This window comes from Epinephelus lanceolatus, chromosome 21 (assembly GCF_041903045.1).
Source record: "Epinephelus lanceolatus isolate andai-2023 chromosome 21, ASM4190304v1, whole genome shotgun sequence".
NCBI classification, from domain to species: Eukaryota; Metazoa; Chordata; class Actinopteri; order Perciformes; family Serranidae; genus Epinephelus; species Epinephelus lanceolatus.
Genome location: NC_135754.1, coordinates 15,728,505 through 15,743,282, shown reverse-complemented (window position 1 = coordinate 15,743,282; position 14,778 = coordinate 15,728,505). Strand labels below are relative to the sequence as shown.

The 14,778-nt window shown below is 39.2% G+C and overlaps 1 protein-coding gene across 1 annotated transcript; it reads right to left on the bottom strand.

The window, feature by feature from the left end:
• Window positions 1-4,639: 4,639 nt before the first annotated feature.
• Window positions 4,640-14,282, bottom strand: LOC117247277 (cAMP-dependent protein kinase type I-alpha regulatory subunit). The gene is made up of 11 exons (XM_033611688.2): window positions 14,146-14,282; window positions 12,321-12,536; window positions 10,111-10,281; window positions 9,912-10,003; window positions 9,766-9,827; window positions 9,628-9,674; window positions 9,371-9,529; window positions 9,210-9,270; window positions 8,865-8,986; window positions 6,612-6,693; window positions 4,640-5,719 (listed from the first exon to the last, which is right to left on the bottom strand). Exons 2-11 carry the CDS (start codon window positions 12,492-12,494, stop codon window positions 5,547-5,549), a joined length of 1,143 nt encoding a protein of 380 aa, XP_033467579.1. The 5' UTR covers window positions 12,495-12,536; window positions 14,146-14,282; the 3' UTR covers window positions 4,640-5,546.
• Window positions 14,283-14,778: the final 496 nt, after the last annotated feature.

Below are 14,778 nucleotides of genomic sequence, written 5' to 3'. Positions count from 1 at the left end.
ACCACCTGCAAGTAATAGTAGTGTCAGTGTGTTTTTGGATGCATGTGTGTGAGAAAAGTACCACCTCTTAAAAAAGCCATGTAGTTTCCTCCACCCCGTTTTCCAGACTTGTAAATCCCTCAGTGTTTAAACAGCTTCACCACAGAGCTGTCAACTAAAGCGGGCTGAGACAGAGGAACGACAAACCTAAAGCAACTGATGTGTGTTATATCATAATAACTCCAACGTTTTCCTTTTATTATTCTGTGACTGTGTTTTCCTGTGAACAAGCTGGAGATTTGGCCTTTGTTATTTTCTTTGTTCCTATCTGATCCTAACTTGAAACAGTCCAGGTCTCTGTCTGATGTAAAGTAAGATGGATAACCACAACTATTTTAAAGAGACTTCAGAGCTGGGAGAATGATGCCAAATAAAGTCAGACATCAGCCTGACAACACAAGCAGGGAGGCTGATAAGAGGCAAGATCCCACAATGTGCACTACACTGCTGGCGAATACCTTCATACCACGGTTTATCTTCACTGAAACCCAGCAGCAGGAATAAACTTTTAAAAAATGCCTGTCAAAAACGAAGAATGGCAGATTAGGAAATGAAGGAACACGCTGAAATTTTCCAAATAACTAAATAGCAACAATTTTAAAGCGGCACATGTTGGTGTGCTCTCCCAGAGCCAAGTACAATTTTTAATAATTAAGTTTAAAACTTTTGCTCATTATCTGAAAATATCACAGCACGGAAAAATGACCTAAGATGTCTACAGTCGTAAAAATCCTCTTAGAGGAAAAACTGAATGATTATTAACCAGAAAAGGCATGTTTAAAAATAATGAGACTTTACAGAGGAGGGATGAGGGAAAGGTAAACATCTATAATGTGGGTGTAGATTAAAATATTTTACACTTTTTATAGAGGTTGCAGTACAGGAATAAATACTCATTATCATAAGGGTTCTCTGCACTCAGGGCAGTGACCTGTCTCCCCCTGGTGGACAGATATCATGTTACAGCTGTTTTCAGAGCCTGTTACACACTCTGTGTCCAGTTTTAGTGAGATTGTCTTGAAACTAATTTCACATCATTTAAAGTTACAGTAACAGGAGATAATTACATAACTGGGGGTCCATTAGAAGCATCCTAAATGGGGCTGCACAAAATAAGGAACGAATATTAAAGTGTCCTCAGTTCTGCATTTCCACTGCTTTCAGTGTAATTCTTATGTACAAAAAAGGCATGTTAAATAAAAAAATTAAAATAAATTATTTACAATATTTTATAGAAAAAATTGAGCACAAAAGGCACCAATAAACAATGATAGATACCTTTTCTTTTTTTCTCCTTTCTTTTTTCTTCTTATTTTATTAGGATCCCCATTAGCACCAGCAACAGCATATTTTAAAATGCAGTTTTCTGCTGACACTCTTTTTGAACTAACTCAAACTAGAATTATCGCCTTGAATGCCTCAACCAACCAGTCAAGTTGCAGTTTACATCCGTGTCTGTCCAGACTCATAATATTGTGTAGTGAAGACTTTATTTAAAAAGGTATTAAGTGTATTTTCTTTTATAAAACATAGATGCTTCACACGCGTCTTCCCCCCAGCAGCACAGAAGAGCTATACAACCACCACAGTTTCACAGTGGGCACCTAAGATTACAGTCTCAGATTCAGTATCCAACCAAATGTCTCCCCTTCTGTTCCTGAGTTATGGCGTTAAATAACGGCCAAAAAGTGCTTTTGCAGAAAATTATGATGCCACAGTGAAGCTGACCTTTGTCACTTAATAATGTATCAAACATTTGTGTGAAACTTTGTCATAATTAGCAAATTAATTCTTGAGTTATGGCCAAAATCCTGTTTTGTCAGCTCACAGTGACCTTTGACCACCAAATTGTAATCACTTCATGGTTGAGTCCAAGTGGACGTTTGTGCCAAAATTGAATGTTCATTATTAGGTACACCTGTTCAACTATGAATAGCTAATCAGCCAATCATGTGTCAGCAACTCAGTGCATTTAGGCATGTAGACATGGTCAAGACGACCTGCTGAAGTTCAAACTGAGCATCAGAATGGCTAGAAAGGTGATTTAGGTGACTTTGAACGTGGCATGGTTGTTCATCTACTGTGATTTTCACCCACAACCATCTCTAGGGTTTACAGACGATGGTCCGATACAGGGAAAATATCGAAAAACAGTTCAGGCTGGTGGTGGTGGTGTAATGGTGTGGGGATATTTTCTTGGCACACTTTGGGCCCCTTAGTACCAACTGAGCATGGTTTAAACACCACAGCATACCTGAGTATTGCTGCTGACCGTGTCCATCCCTTTATGAACACAGTGTACCCATCTTCTGATGGCTACTTCCTGCAGGATAACGCAACATGTCACAAAGCTCAAATCAAACTGGCTTCTTGAACGTGACAGTGAGTTTACTGTACTCCAGTGGCCTCCACAGTCACCAGATCTCAATCCAATAGAGCACCTTTGTGATGTGGTGTGGCTTTATATTGTGTAGCCCTGATCCTGAACCAGAACCACCATTAAAGGTACAGTAACACAGTCAAAGGTGTAACATAAAGGAATACTCCTGAGACAAAGATGAATCATTTTTACTTTTTTATTGCTTAAACTGCCATCTGGAACAATCTATACCAAAAGGATAAACATCTTTGCACATACAGGAGGTCAAACTGAATACAGGGTAGAATAGAAAAAGAATGGTCCTCTGATCGCCTGCAGCTCTCTGCGCTGCAGGCCTAACAAACTCACTGAAGGTCGGGCTAGCAGGAGTGACTGACTGACTACTGTAAGCCCAGGTTAGATAAGCTAAGGCAAACTGGGACGATTGCAGTGTGGCTAAAAACATTTTGGACTAAAACCGATGATGCTGCTATTTACACGAAAACAATATTTCGATAAAAGGTGAGTCGTACCCACGCCCCCTAATGGGAGTCACCTCCTGTGGATCAGGATAAGGATCAGATGAGGATGATCGATGTAACTGTAAAGAAAAATACACATCACTCATGTCCATTAACGAATACTCTCCTCACTAACCTGACTACCCTGCAATCGGCACCAAAATCAAATCTTTTTGGACGTACAAACAAACATCTCGATTCTAAGCGAGTGCTCTGAATGAGACAAAAGTACGGAAGCATGTAAGGGACAAGTATTTCAGCTTTATCAGCCACTGATTACTAAGTGTTGAAATTTAAACACAGATAACTTCATAGCATTGACAAATTTTACTTTGAAAGCCGTATATAGGAATTTATTTTTTCTGAATTCATCTCTTTAAAACTGGAATACCAAATTTTTTGTTTGCAATTTTAAAGTTGAATTTGAATATTTATCTCCATGTTCAAAATTTTAGATCAGAAAATTTAAGTTTCAGAATAAAAAAACAAAACAAAACAAAACAAAAATTTCATTAAAAAAATTCAATTCAAGTCAAAATATCTAATTTTTAAAAAATCTGGAACATGTTTTTTTTTGGGATCCAAGTTAGTGAACACTGAAAAAAATAAATTTTCAAATGTAGCTTTTGAAATTGCAAATCAAGAAAATTCATATTTTAATTCCAAAGAGGTGAATTCAGAACAAATAAATTCATATAAATGGCTATAAAGTAAAATATTTCAATACTATGAATTCAGTAATATTTAAATTTCATTATTAAGTATTGAGTGGTTGTTAAAATACTTTTGACACTTATTTGCTTCCGTACAAACAGAAACACATGACAGGTTCTATGTCATTTCTGGTAACAGACAAGTGAGGCAGGAATGAAGAGTTAAGTCTATAATTCAGATAATTCAGAAGTCAACATTTTGTGATTTGGTAAAGATCTTTAAAAAACAAAAACAAAAAAGAAAAAAGACTTGAACATCCTATGCCATCTAAATAGTCATGAAGCAGTTAAGCTAGGGAGTAACAAACCAAATATTTGACAAAGTTCCTGCTTCTGCACGCAGCTGCAGGGCAAGATTTTTTAAATTTTTTTAATACACGCTTCCATTCATACCGGATCACTGGATGCCTAAAACATCATGCCAAGTAAGCATAGAGAACAGATCACAAGCTACTCTGATGAAAAGACAGCCACCTTTTTAATAGGCAATAAGCAATGACACTAGTTTTAAATAAATATCCGCTCACTCTGCCCATCGGCTCGCCTGTGATGCTTCAATACATAAATACTTCAGTTGTCCTGAAATCCACAAACCATCTCATTTTTTTTTCTTTTCAAGACTTCACTTCAATAAACCTGGAATTACCCATTTGATCTATTTTTAAAAACCCATGACGTTTTACACAATACGATTACATACTGTTTTTTTTTGTTTTTTTGTCGGTTGACAAGAAGAAGCATTTATTTACTTTGTGGCACTGGACACCTAAAATAGAATTTATGGAAAAATAAGTGTTTACAAAAGACAGTTAAACATAGTTTTTTTTAAGATCACCATCACTCCAAACCATAAGTTTATCATTTAGTCAATGATAATAATATAATAACTATGATCGTTTTAACTATACTATGATAACATTTTTGATTACAAACCATAGCAGAAGAGTGACCAAGTTATTTGGTATATACTAAAAAAATTGAATACTGAAATACACTTAATACTCTTGTTTTTTTTCCTTTCTTTTTTTATTTATTTTTTTCCTCAGAGTAGTCAAGGCAGTTCTTGTATGGTCGTTCTACCGATTAAGAGGACAGTAAGGGTAATAACTACTTCCTGTTTGGAGCTCCAAATAGTCAGGGAACAGAACGCGCGCTGCATTTCCACGGCTATGCATCTTTGCGTTGTGACGATAATCGACATTTGGCACTAGCCTGGTAGCTGCACAATAACATTAAAAACCTTAAGTTGTTCAAGCTCTCTCGAACTAAGCAAAACAGACTCATCATTGTCTCATCGTGCCGATCGAAGGTAACCAGAAACAACAAACGGAGCATGACCATCGTGTAGCTGGAACCTAAAAACGTCCGATAAAATTTGATGCGATCATATTCTTCCTTTAGCTCTACGCTGTATATCTAATCAGGCTAAGGGATGTCCAAAAGGAAACTCTTTAACGGGGAAGAATGAGTCCTCTCTTCATGTCAATCCACAACATAAATCTGTAACAAATTCCCCAAAAGCGCCATGTAAAGTTTGATTGTCCTGTCTCATCAGTCTGAGACCCTAACATCTTTCAGATCTCCTAGCAATCCTGCTTTGTGTTTAAAAAGAAAGCCTAACCAGCAAATACATATATAACATAGGTAACATGTGATGTAACTGTGCCTACAAGGTAGCGTACAGCAGCTGGTACAAGCGCTGGTGAATGGCTGAAAGTCACCTCAGTGTGACGGGTGGTAACAACAAAATGATCTGAGTGTGTAAAACAGAAAAAAAGGGGGGAGGAAAGCAAAACAGAAAGAAGAAGAAGAAAGTGATGAAAAAGCAAATTGCATTGGTGGACCCTGGGTCTAAAAGGAGAAAAGGAGGGAAAGGGTGGAGGGAAAGGGTGAGGGTGGGGAGAGACGCTCCCTTCAGACAGACAGCGAGACGAAGCTGTTGTACTGTTGGATGTTACGTTTGAGAATGTCTGAACAGGGACCCAGGACGCGCTCGAAGCGGGGCCGGTCGAGCTTGACGCACTTTAGGGGGCCGCGGGCGACCACGGTGGCAGCACGGGGACGGTTCATCAGCAGAGCAATCTCACCTGGAGAACACACAAACACACACAGTTTAAAATCTCAAAAAACATAAACCCTTTACCCATTTGAAACATGGCATGACAACACTTTTCTTGTGCTGCTTTCAGACATCGTTTGCAAATATTTAATAGCAAAGAAAAAGAATGGCATCTTTGTCGCATGTGTGGTGCCTCTAGTTCATTATTTCCACCAGGTGCAAGCCTGATGGGGATCATGCATTTGGTTGTGTGTGCATTCACGTGTGCATGAGTGAGTAAATGCATGTCTGTTTCCAGTTAATCTGGCAAACTACTGGACCAATCAGTCTAATATTTTTATGACTGTCTGCTCAAGGACCTCTCGTGGTTGCGATGATTCACGATTGATTAAAAAAAACTGTTTTATTCAGTGTTTTTTCCCCCACTTTTTATCTTATTTTATCTTATCCACTTATCTGTTTACTCCTCATTCCTTTTAACCAGCCACTAGAGGCCACAGTTCCTCAACAAAATCACATAACAAAATCATAGAGTGAAAGGCCACATTTTGGCCTTGGTTAAGAAACTGACATCCATTAAAAAGTTTGGTCTCACTTTGAACTGGACCATCTGCAGATTAATTCCATACCTGATATGTTATGATCCACTTAAGTTGGGGGAAAAAACCCCCACTGTATTGTTATCTTCGCTGCCATCTTGAAAGTAAGAGAGCCGGGAAGGACAACTCCACTGCATGCACTTGTACTGCATGTATTGTCTATAGTGGCTGTGATTAGTTCCGATGGCTGCCTGGCAGAGATCTGTCTCTCTACTGAGCACACTTTTCTATTGTTTCCTTTTTTTTTGTTTTTACTTAAAACAGCACCACAAAATAAAATCAATAAATAAAAGACTGCTGTGATAATGTTTCAGTTCTTACCAAAGTAGTCAGAGGGTCCTAACCTCCCCACTTCCACAAACTCCTCGTTCTCTGAGCGACGCTGCAACACAGCTGCAGAACCCTGAGAAACAAACACACACACAGAGAGATCAGTTTGGATCAAGCAGCTTTATCTTGTTTATCTCTTAAGTTACAGGAGCACTTGTATTGGCAGAAAAGAAAAAATCATCTCCATAAAAATGCATTTTTAAAAGTAGCTAAATGACTTAATGTGTCTAAGAGTAGCAAACAGGTTTTAAAATAATTGGTAACATAATAAACATGAGTTTAAAGTCAATTCATCACCCATTAAGCATTAAAGGGTCACATAAATTGTTTAATGTCTTAATAGTGAGAAACAGGACTTCATGATACATCCTGCCTTTGTTCATTAAATCATCATGAATTGTCCACACATGTTACACATTACTTAGCATCTGTCTTTTCTCCATTTAGGACAGAGTCGACAATTAATTTCAGAGGCCCTGGAGTCATCACATTCAAATTTCAATCAATTTAACAAAACTATCACATAACGACAACACTGAATCAGTGTCAAAGCAAAAGCAAAAATACATACATACTGTATAAAGTAATTTACTGAAATGTTCTCATACATGTAAACTCACAATACTCAGCAGTTCAGCAGGTTAATCCTATTAAGTGAGAATAAATTTAATATTTGTTTTTTATTCATTTTGAATACTTAATAAATCTAATGATTATTTTTGTCTGCTGCATATTTTCCTGATTAATTGGGGTTTTTGTCAATAAAAATGTCATTTAAAAAAAAAATCAATGTAAATTCAGGTGTCATAATTTCCTTCACAAATGATGTTTTCAAATTGTTTTAATTATCTCACCCACAGACAAAAAAGAAGCAAAAAAAAAGTCATATTTGAGATGCTGGAACCTGGGAATGTGAAGATACGTCACATCGTTTGGGACGGGGGCACCATCTTGTAAGGAATGTGCCTGCTATGAAGGTTATACCTTCTTACGTTTTTCCTTGTGTTTGTTGAATCGGCTAATTGGACCAAAAAAAACGGAGTGCCACTTTATCTTTGCAAGTATGACTGTGCTCCCACAGTTTGTCAGCTTGTGAGTTAGCAGATCTTGCACTAAACCACTGTAATATTGTTAATGAGCTTCTAGTGATTTGTAACTTTTAAACTTGTGCAAAGTTTACAGACTCAGTCCAAAAATCAGACAATTAACAATGTGTCCATGTCCGTAAGTGGATAGTGCATCGGGATTTGTAATCTAGTCTTGGGCTGCCAAGTCATATGGTTCTGGTTATTTATTGTGATTGATTCCATTTACACATGGAAGTTGGAATTTCCAAGTTCCCAGGGAAAATTTTCATTTAAAATGCCCACTGAAGGCAGATTTATAACTTGGAAAGTTAGAGGAACCTCACTGACCCCGACCTTGAAATCTAAGATGGCTCTTCTGCGCATCAGCAGTAATGAACGCTAAAGTCACACTGTTCATTAGCACTTCTGTCTTACTTGTGTCTATCTATCTAATTAAAACAGTTGTACACAGAGTACTGTCCTACCTCTATCTGTGGAAATGTTGCTACAGTGTTTGACTGCACCAAATACACTGTAATTCATTGTTATAAACTGGTATCGCTAACAACATCTTTCTTTTCTGACTAGAAGGCGGTCAACTCGGGTGTGCCATCATTCCCAGCTCTTAATTCCAAGGCTAATTATACACAGCATTTGTCCAAATACTTCACCACCATAACAAGCACAGGTAACAGAGCGCGATTATCACAAGAGTGTGAGATTAATGTCACATTCCCTTTGTCACATTGTTGCATTTTATTATTTTGATGATCATAATTGTTGCAGATCAAAAAATAACCTTCAAATTTAATTTCTGTTGGTCGGCCATTTGTTTAAGCTCAAAGATCAAATACATGTTTGGGGGTGAGGCGAGAGTTTCACACCACCACAAGAGGGCGTGCATGTGTGGATAAGAGATTGTAACAGTTTACACATTCACTGGAGTCCAATAGCTGCAAATATGAAACAGCATTAAGTCACGACGAGTGGATCCAACACCTCCTAAAGTGTTTGATGTAACGGGGGCAGCAGTCAATTATAGAACTGATTAAACTTAAGACTTCAAAAGGTAAAATTCTGTTGTTGTGACAAATATAGCGTGTACGAAGGCATCTGTGTGTGTGTGTGTGTGTGTGTGTGTGTGTGTGTGAAAGAAAGTTAGTGATCAAGTGTGCACCTCTAAGATGATGAAGAATTCATCTCCAGGCTCTCCCTGCACGACAATCTTCTGTCCGTCCTCAAACTGGACGGGCTCCAAGGCATCAGCGACTGTCAGGCGCTCCCATTTGTCAAGAGACTCTGAGGAGGGGGGAGAGCACAGAAGAAAGGAGTCAGCTGAAATGACAGACAACCCTTAAGAAAAAAAAGTCTTATTTGAGAAGGTTGAACCTGTTTTGTTTTTAGGCGAGATATTTTTATATCCTCTTTCAGGTTATTTTCATCTCAGCAAAAAAAGACACAAGTACTCTCATCTTTCTATTTTTAAGATTCAGGATAAGGCTGATGTGGAAAGTAAACGCACCTAGAATGGACACTTTCCTGAGGAATTCCTCGTACATCTTCCTCTTTCTCAAAGTGCTTCCCTGAAGAGACAATTTTTATGTTAGTGTGACTGTATAAAAATTAAACTCAAGACTTAGAAGAATTACATTTAATTAATTTCATCACAAAACATTTCCTTACCATAAGTATTCTCCTGTAGCTGTCTCTGTCGATGCCCCACAGCTTGACATTGGTCTTGGCTCTAACTGTGGCCGCCCTCGGGGTGCCGTATATCAGGGCCAGCTCTCCGAAGCTGCCTCCCTCCCCGATGCTGGTCACCCATTCATTGTTCACATACACCTGGCAGATTAGCAGGGTAGAAACAAAGGCGTTAAAATGAAATGTGACAAAAACCACCCAACATTTTCTGTACATTATGACGAGGATATGATACTCACATCCATCTCCCCTTGGTCGATAACATAGAAATTGTCACCTTCATCACCTGGGTGCATACAACAATAATGTCAGCATCACACAAAGACATGCTATAGTTTAAATTTGTTTAACTAAGCAGTAAAAAGACATCATCCTACCCTGAAGAATAACTGTCTCCCCAGCGATGTAGGTGACTGGAAACATTGCATCAAATATGTCACTGGAAAAGGAACAAATATGTGAGTTGATCACCTGAACACTCATCAAAACTGTATTTATACAACAATGCGTTTGAGACACACACCTCCTCTCATTGTCATCCAGGTGTGAGAAGAGAACGTTCTTTTCAATAGCTTTGGCCAAGGCTGCCATCGTCTTGTAGTCTTTTGGAATGACCTGAGAAACCAACATGCGACTTTTCTTACTGATACTATCAAGATTGCTGATGCAGATTTTAAGTGCTGCAACAGTCTTGCAGCAGCTGACTCGCGTGCATGTCTAACCTTTCTAACATATGAGGCTGCGTCCTCCTCTGTGTAGACCTCTGCGCTAAAGGCTCCTCTCCGCCGGCGACCCTTTACCACAGGGTTCATGGGTGGAGACACCTCCTCATCGCGGGAGTCTGAACGGGAACTGCTGGCCTTCTGCTGGTTCTGAATCTGCTTGGCCTCCTCCTGGTGGGGAGGGAGGGGATGGAGTCAGCCAACAAGGTTTATAGCCGCTGCATTTCACCCAAAGTCAAGTCATAAGTCAAGGATTATGTATGAAAGCACTTTAGTGTAATAAAGTGCTACATAAAGAGTACTTTGTAACATATACTGACACATTAAACACAACATACAATTAAAGAAAACCAATACATTCAATCAAGTTTTCAAATAAAAGCACAACTTAAACTAAAGTCTGGAGTTCCTCCTTAAATCATCCAGTGTTTTTGCAGTTATTAGACTGCCTGGCAAGTCATTCCAGAGGCTAGAAAAATAAATGAAAACTATTTCCAGCCAAGTTTTTCAGTTCTATGTTTTGGTATAGCTAATAATATGCTCAAAGACAAGTTAAAAATTACTGTCAGGAGGGCATCTGAGAGAAAAAACTGCTAAATAAGAGGATGACAATCTATAAAAGATACTTAAAAGAATGAGAAAATAAATCCTACCTTAAACTTAAAAAGCTAGTTAGCTAGTAGCTATTTATGAGTGCATCATTCTAGCTGTACATAGCACACAGGCAGTACTTTCAGAAACACTTTTGCAAACAATACATTGTCGTGGTAATGTGGAATTTAAATCATTGTATGTGCAATGTGTTTTAATTCAATTAATTGTTTGAATCCAGCAGCTTTGCCTAACTATTTCTTATTAGTATGTTTAGCAAATGTAGCATCCTGTGTTAAGCGCTACTTCAGCAAGCATGATCCCAGTGTAAATGTTTACTTAGGAAGTCCAAAATCTTGTCCAAAGCATGTGTATACTGTATACAAAAATCCTGTGGTGCAGTGTTTTGTTGAGTAAGCATGACGCAGAAACAACTGAAAAGAGAAAACAATAAAACTTGAGCACTTAAGTGGGGTCAGCACGTGTGCTAGAAAGCTTATTATTCATTCATTTTTTTATAACCGCTTATCCTGTTTTGGGTGATGGGGGCTGGAGCCTATCCCAGCTGACACAGGGCAAGAGGAGGGGTTCACCCTGGACAGGTCGCCAGACTATCACAGGGCTGACACATGGAGACAAACAACCAGTCACAGCTACGGGCAATTTAGAGTCAACAATTAACCTGCATGTCTTTGGACTGTGGGAGGAAGCTGGTGTACCCGGAGAAAACCCACGCTGACACAGGGAGAACATGTGAACTCTGCACATAAAGGCTTCCCCACTCTTAACGTTACAAACATTTTTTTTGCTATTGCTATGTGTATCTTAGCCAAATTGCTGTTCTTGGACACACTGATGACAAAATAAAAGTTTACAACATAAAGAAGCTTTAACTGATACCATGATTAGCAAACTTATTGATAAAATTACTTAAAATTAGGGATAGGAAACACCAGAGGCTTCACAAGACAATATTACCACCATAATTAAGTCATGATACAATATTTTGCAAATATTTTAAATGTTCTGCGACATGCTGAGTACAGCTATGAAATATACTGTGATGTATTTTGATTTATTACCTTTTTTTCCACTCATCTAAATTCCACTTATCTAATTAAATAAAGTGTTTAGTCTGTTCATCTCACTTCAATTTTACTGCAGCAAAATGCATCTAACTGACTGAAAAATAATTTGTTTTTGTTACTCTAATAGGCCTCCAAAAGGTCAGTTTGTATCTGCAAAATTAAAACTTGATGTATTAAAAAAAAATCCTTGTTGTCCATGTATCATCACAATATTGCCATGCAAAATATTGTGATACTGTGCTGTCTCGATATTTTCCCCCATCCCTAATAAAAATAATTGTACCTAGTAGTACTTCAGGCTAAATTACTGAAAAAATGCTTCATATATGACATTATGATATCTAGTGTGTTATGTGTTTTTCTGGGCTGAGAAATAAAAAGGACATACAGTCTGACAAAGTGTAAATAAACTGAATTTATGATGGCAAATATTAGCTGGCTTACGAGACAGTACATGCCTGGTGTATGTGTCAGAGTATACAATGCTCAGCTTTCAAACTGATAACCAAAATGTACTGTACACACACAAACCTTCTCAAGCCTCTCGAAGTACTCCCTGAGGAAGGCCATGGGCCTGTCCGGCCTGGAGGTGCACAGCTGGACAATGCAGTCCTTCAGCAGCTGTTGAATGTTGTGTTTCTGCACGTACTGCTCGCACTCCCTCAGGCTCCGCTCCTCCTCACTGCTCGTACTTCCAGATGCCATGACGACAACCGCGACCCTGCTCTGTGACCTCTAACCTTTGTACTGGAGAGAATAGACAGCAATGAGGAACAAGGGCACGATTTTCAGATCACCGCTCGTACAGCGTGGGCTCACTGGATTACCAGAGAGCAACACAGAGTAGGGGTGTCTGTGTGTCATCATGAGAAATGGACAAACAGAAAACGTGAGAACGTGAGAAAAATAGAACCAGAGTGAGAAGGCACTGGGAGATGGGGTGTTGTTTTGGCACCAATGAGCATGAGAGCTTCTCAGTGTCAGGAGTGAGAGCTGGTCATATGATGTGATCACAAATATCTGACCACGAACAACAAACTCAGAAAGACACACTGTATATCCTGCCTGGGTTTATTTACTCAAAACAATGCAACTTTTTCACCAGCCTGAAAGAAGCCCTCTATCTGAGAGGCAGTATCATACACAAGGCCTAATTTTAGACAAATGCTGAAATGAAGGACACTGAATCAATCCACTGTGAAAAAAAAACCCCCATAAAAGCGAGTGCACTTGCTCGGGGTTTGAACATTTCAGACCACAATGCTGCCGCTGAGCAAAATAGCCTGACAGATCCCAGATCATGTGATCGGCCACTGTGATATAAGCTTCTTCAGATAGCTCTGAGCTTGATCTAGCTGTGTAGTCTAAAACAGGAAGGCCTCGTGTAACCAACATGTGCATTTTAGATGCATAAAAATGACAAACAGTCCGATTCCATCCTGTCCCTGCAAGTGTATCATGCAAGTGCATCGGTGTAACAGGATTCAGATAATTTCTAATCTGACAAGGCCCAGGGGAGATTACTAGCCATGTTATCAAAGATGAGGCTGGCAAAGCCTTTATGCAACTAACTACACTCATGGTGGAAACTTGGCAGGCTTGCTTTAATCTAAACCTACCACAGGAATAACTAAGTGACAAATGATACTGTTTTCAGACCAGGTGGGATAAACTAAGAGCTAAGACTAGAAACCCAACAGCAGGGCTCCTCTGCCTAACATTACTATTAAGTGTTATTTAATTTGATATATCTGAGGTAGTGAAAGTGTGTAATTAACATGTTAATCCTCTAATTCAGTTACTGAGCTGCAGCCTCGCATCTTCTGTCTACCAAGAAGCGGGCTGTCAATTAAATTAGAGAAAACACTGCGATGCACAAATGACCTTGCTGAACAAGTGACAACGGGGTATGCAGGAGGATGGATGATGATAACGCATCTAATGGTTTACAAGTTGAGTGAATGTTATCGCCTTTAAAGCCACTGTGAGGCAAATGCCCTGTCTGTAACACCGTCTAGGTCAGCAAGGCTTCATGAGGAGGCTGACGGTTGCAGCCGAGTTACTTACAGCAAGCGGACTAACGCTAAAAAAGCCACCTTCCCTCATTTACAACAACCAGTAAGCACCAAATGTGTTAATAATATGTGTATTATACGTTAGCTTAACTGTCTTCGGCCTACGTAATGTCAGAGAGTGTGTCTACTTGATGCCTAGCTCGCTAGCTCCGTGCAAAGGCAAAGCTCTCCTCCAATGACGCCATCTTGAGTTCTATCATAAACAAACGAGAGACGGAGGAAACAAATTTCACCTATCCAGAGGTCACAAGAGCCGCGAGCTGTAAAACGCAGATACTCACAATAAACTGTAAATTCCTGCCGAGCCCTTCGTTAGCGACTCGGGATGGATGGTATTTCTCAAAGCGTACCGTTACCAGATCCTCCTCGCTTCGATTTTTTTCCTGAGCCCTGGACCGCTGCCCCACCGGATACGGCTGAGAACCAATCAACAGCCGTCACTGACGTCAATTCTCCTCGTTCTGACATGTGAGCCCGTAACCCCTGGCAACCTTAAAGGAGCCCGCTCGGAAACCGTGACGTCAAGGAAATAGCTCAGAAATGCGAAAAAAATCGATTGATATCCGATTAAAAATTAGACTGATAACAGGAATCTCTTAGTGTTGTCTCTGTTTAGAGCTCCTGGTTCACTGCAGCATGCATGGACTTCTTTCGGTTTCAAACATGAGGGTAGCCTATTTAACTATCAAAAGTAAAAGTACTCAAGAGACCAAGAGACTGTTCTTTACTTATCAGAAGGAGGGGGGTGGCTAAGCTGTGACTTCATTTTTTTTGTTAATTTTGACCCTCCCTGAAGCTACAAATATTTTTAACATGAGCCTCTCTGAGTGACTGAGTCATGAAAATGACTGACCCTCCCTCAGCCATAAATTAGTTATTAGATTTTTGATTTAAAAAGCCTCGGTTTTTCATTC

What these genes read in the sequence shown, in the direction of transcription:
- LOC117247277 (XM_033611688.2), bottom strand. Translation starts at nt 12,494, where the DNA reads ATGGCATCTGGAAGTACGAGCAGTGAGGAGGAGCGGAGCCTGAGGGAG. An exon ending in CTGGATGACAATGAGAGGAG is followed by an intron (nt 9,828 to 9,911) that starts GTGTGTGTCTCA and finishes TTCCTTTTCCAG; the next exon opens with TGACATATTTGATGCAATGT. An exon ending in GCTACAGGAGAATACTTATG is followed by an intron (nt 9,271 to 9,370) that starts GTAAGGAAATGT and finishes TTGTCTCTTCAG; the next exon opens with GGAAGCACTTTGAGAAAGAG.